We start from the raw sequence: 4199 nt of genomic DNA, 5'->3' as shown, positions 1-4199 counted from the left end.
TGCAATGTTATGACAAATTGGACTACACAAAAAACAATAACCAGAAGTTACAACTGATCAAACCAACTCAACGTACAACTCATCATATTGAAATATTTAATCTATCCAACTTGAAAAACATAATGATTCACATCTTACATTGTACAAATATCTTATATTATATTTAAGACTACAAAAGTTTTAGCATATATTACTATCAGAATTACCATTGCACCTCCATTTGATGGGAGCGCATATACTCCATTTGATGCAAGCTAGTGTATATGAAACAAAGTGTTTACTTGGTCATGTGACCATGGACTTTAAGGTTGGGAAAACGCGTCGAATTGACATATGAACTCATTTATACGGTAAAGCGCAGATAAATTTGACGAAGGGCGGTTATGAGAACCAAGCACGAAACACGAATTCGGTTTTGTTTGCGATCGATTCTTTATTTTAGTGTGCATCGACTCCGGAATGCGTTCTCATGTTCTAGTTGTCTTTCTGTCTTTCACGTTTGCAGAATGAGTCCTTTCCTCTCCAGATGTTTTCTGCTATAATGTTAATTTAACCTTTGCCTGCGTAGGTACTTCATTTTCTCTGGTTTCTCTTCCTTAAGCAAATGAAAGCTCTCCGTGGTCTGCCTCTGTCACTCGATCTTTCTTGTTCTCTACCTTCCTCTACCATTGGTGGACGGCCCTCGCGCTTCCTCTGCCTCCTGTTCACAGTTATGATATCATGGCTCACCTCTCACTGTGATGGAGCATGCGAGAAGCCTTTCACTGGTGGGTTTTATAGTTTGGGTTATCCCTTTGGATGGAAGAATAGCGGCTGCGGTGATCCCACACTTCAGCTAGACTGTGATCCCTACTACGGTATGCCTCTAATTAATATCACTGGACACCAATACTACATACGACAGCCTCAGGTCTATTCCATGGACAATTCGAGCCAAACCATCACAATAGTGGACCAAAATCTATGGGGAAATTCATGCGATGTATCCTCGAGTAGTAGCACAATTGGGTTCTGGTCTAGCCCTCAATTTCATATGTTAAATTGCTACAATAATATAACCCTAGGGGAACAGTGCGAAGAGGAGAAGTTGCCCAATAATGCATCCAAATTAAAGTGTAGTAATGATTGGTATTACATACCCATTTTAAACTTGAGTTTGGTTGCGGAGTATTGTAGATCGTATGTTCAGCTACCAGTGAATATCGACCCGAAACTAGCTCGATCCACGAGTCTGGAAGAAATTCTGCAGCAAGGGTTCGAAATAGAATGGAATCTCAGTAAAGGTTGCGAGAATTGCGTGTTAAGAAACGATACCTGCCATTATAATACTACAGCCATGATTCCATTGTGCCAGATGGATGATGCAATCCTTAATCAGAGTAAGAGTCTCTTTCTTCGAATTTCATTACAATTGAAAATTTTGATTTCATTGACAGAAGAATCGGAAGAATTTAGCAACTGAATTAGATGTAAATTATATTTTACTAGCTTCTCAGCGTAGCCATTACTTATTAAATTTTAATGATTCTTTCGATTCAGATTCTAGGAGTAAATCCAGCATCAGTAATACTGCTTTTTATTTATAATATGTAATTGGAAAAGGAGAAACCTGCCTTCTAATTCATTCTTCATTATTGTGACTATGATTTACTACAGTTGAATAATTTTCACCTTTTATTCAGTCACAGGTATCGGGGGCAGCGCACTGTTGTTAGTTATGCTATTGCTGGTAATTGCTTATCAAAAGAAGATGTCGCCCTTGAACAGTCCAGCGGTTTTTAGAAGGAAGCGTGATAACCCACCGTCCATTTCCAACGTAGAGACGTTTCTACACAATTATGTTGATCAGATGCCAACCAGATATTCGTATTCAAGCATCAAGGATATTACCAACAATTTTGCACATAGATTGGGTGAAGGAGGGTTTGGTGTCGTTTATAAAGGAAGGCTTCCAAGCTGTCATCTTGTGGCAATTAAAAAGCTTGATCAGTCAAGGCAAAGTGAGACTCAGTTCATGAACGAAGTTGCAACCATCGGAACGATCCCTCACATTCATTTGGTTCGTCTGTTGGGGTATTCCTTTGAAGGGCATACAAGTGCACTCGTCTACGAGTACATGGTTAATGGATCTCTTGACAGATTTGTTCTGGAAGCAAAGAAGAAGGTCAAATTCTAAATTAGAATCAACTGTATTCAATCGCTTTGGGGGCTGCTCGTGGAATTGCGTATCTTCACAATGAGTGTTAAGCCGCATCATTCACTTCGACATAAAACCGCACAATATATTGTTGGACGAGGAGTTGCCAAAGTTACTGATTTTGGTCTGGCCAAGCTGTGTGGAAGGAGAGACGGCCACGTATCAATGACGGCAGCGAGGGGGACACCAGGATATGTTGCGCCAGAGGTGTGGTCTAGAAATTTGGGGCCCGTATGAGGAAGAAAGAATGTTGATGTACAGGTAAGCCGTTCAAGCCAATTCTACTTTCCAGACTGGGCAATAAAATTGGTGGGGAGAGGTGAACTGAAGACCAGGTTGAGGGAAAGAGAGTTGAGCGATGCGGAGGAGGGCAAAGCAAGGAGTTCGACTAAAGTTGGTTTATGGTGTATTCTGTACGATTCGACGGACAGACCGTCAATGATGAGGGTGCTTCACATGTTGGAAGGAGATGCCGATGACATCCCTATTCCTCCGACTCCGATTGACGCTCGCCCGCGACGTGCACCATTTTCAGGTAGTGAGGAATCGTCGTCCATTGGAATCGAAACGGCATCATAGATTACACGTTTGGGGAATTTCATGGTGACGGAATTTACCAGTCAATATTCAAATAACTTGTTTCTGTTTTCCCAATTTTCCCATTTGTTTATGGGACTTTGAAATCAGCCCTGGCTTAAAATTAGGCTGGTTCCTAATGTTTTTGTTTTCCTTTGATAGTTGCGCTATTAGAGAGTGATATGCTTTCTTGTTTTTGCTCTTGATATGTTTTATTATTATTTGTGCAGATGGCATCCGTTTAACATGGTGACATAGGTGTGGATAGATTTTCTTCTTAGAAAATCATGTATTACTATTAAGATTGCATTGTTTGTTGGGAATTAATATGATGTACATTTTTACTACACTAAAATAATTTTAAGTATCTAATTACTGTTCTTTTGGTCTTTAAAAAAATCATATATATTTGCTTCACATATTAAATTATAAGTAAAATTATTTGTAAATGGAGAAAATCAAGTTGAAATTAAAAGAAACATAATTAATAAGGTATTGTAATTGACTAATTATGTCTCATTTTTCTAATATTTTACGTATTGGTAGTTTATTTTGTTTTCTAATACAATTGAAGAGTAGTTAATAAACAATTAGTTTTTAATTTGTCACTTAGAATACTTTTCCATGAGCGGGATACTAGATAACGTAGGCCATACAACTATATTTCTATTTCTAGATGATGAAATAATTATTGTGTTCAATACAAGTTGCACAGCAATTCAAACACATCTAGAACTAGTTCCATATATCTGGTTATAGAATCATGTTTAACGGAATACATAGCGTACACATAAAAAACAAAAGAGATATGATATCGATAATAGGGCATGCTTACTTTTTTATTTACAAATTACTAGAAATTCGAATGCAACAAGAAAAATACTATTGTAAAAGTATTAAAGTATTGTAAGACTTATCAAGTTCTTATTACATTCACATTAGCAAATGTAGCAGTAAAAAAAATATTAAGTTAGGAAAAACTGTTCACTCTCCTTTTCTTAGAAGTCATCCTAAAGATCTACAACTAGTCAAGAAGACATCTAGTTACATAAATTAGCTAGAAACTAGTTATGTAAATATTTAAATCTTATATCTTATTTAGTGTTAGAATCATGTGGAAGTAGAGAAATTACTAATATTTTTTGTAGAAGATAAAGCGGTAAATACAGCACCTTTTTCCCTAAATCTAATAGGAAATTATATTAGGTACAAAATGAATTTGAATCCTACAAATACTAAAATAGAATTAGGGATCTTGTGTAAAAATCATTCATATAAAAAATAGAACCTCATTAATGATGGCTTGGTGCTTAAATTTTCCACAATTTGAGATGCCCATAAATATATGCACCTAAGATAAAAACTATTTTTATGTGGGAAAACATCTTCTTAGTAGTTATATCATCAAATTTGGTCATTAATGGTA

General features: G+C 36.6%; 1 protein-coding gene across 1 annotated transcript; it reads left to right on the top strand.

Annotated features, from left to right (window-relative positions):
* The first annotated feature begins 432 nt into the window (after positions 1–432).
* On the top strand, positions 433–2985 carry LOC131053169 (LEAF RUST 10 DISEASE-RESISTANCE LOCUS RECEPTOR-LIKE PROTEIN KINASE-like 2.2). Its single transcript, XM_057987788.2, has 2 exons — positions 433–1379; positions 1683–2985. The coding sequence occupies exons 1-2, from the start codon at positions 605–607 to the stop codon at positions 2174–2176; spliced, it is 1269 nt and encodes a 422-aa protein (XP_057843771.2). The 5' UTR covers positions 433–604; the 3' UTR covers positions 2177–2985.
* The last annotated feature ends 1214 nt before the right edge of the window (positions 2986–4199 follow it).

Source organism: Cryptomeria japonica, chromosome 2 (assembly GCF_030272615.1).
Source record: "Cryptomeria japonica chromosome 2, Sugi_1.0, whole genome shotgun sequence".
Taxonomy (NCBI): Eukaryota; Viridiplantae; Streptophyta; class Pinopsida; order Cupressales; family Cupressaceae; genus Cryptomeria; species Cryptomeria japonica.
Note: the sequence above shows the minus strand (reverse complement) of the source record. Positions and strands in the feature narration are given on the sequence as shown.

Bases quoted from the DNA above. Each gene is read 5' to 3' on its own strand.
- LOC131053169 (XM_057987788.2), top strand. From the start codon at position 605: ATGAAAGCTCTCCGTGGTCTGCCTCTGTCACTCGATCTTTCTTGTTCT. The intron at 1,380-1,682 runs GTAAGAGTCTCT...CCTTTTATTCAG, and splicing joins TGATGCAATCCTTAATCAGA to TCACAGGTATCGGGGGCAGC.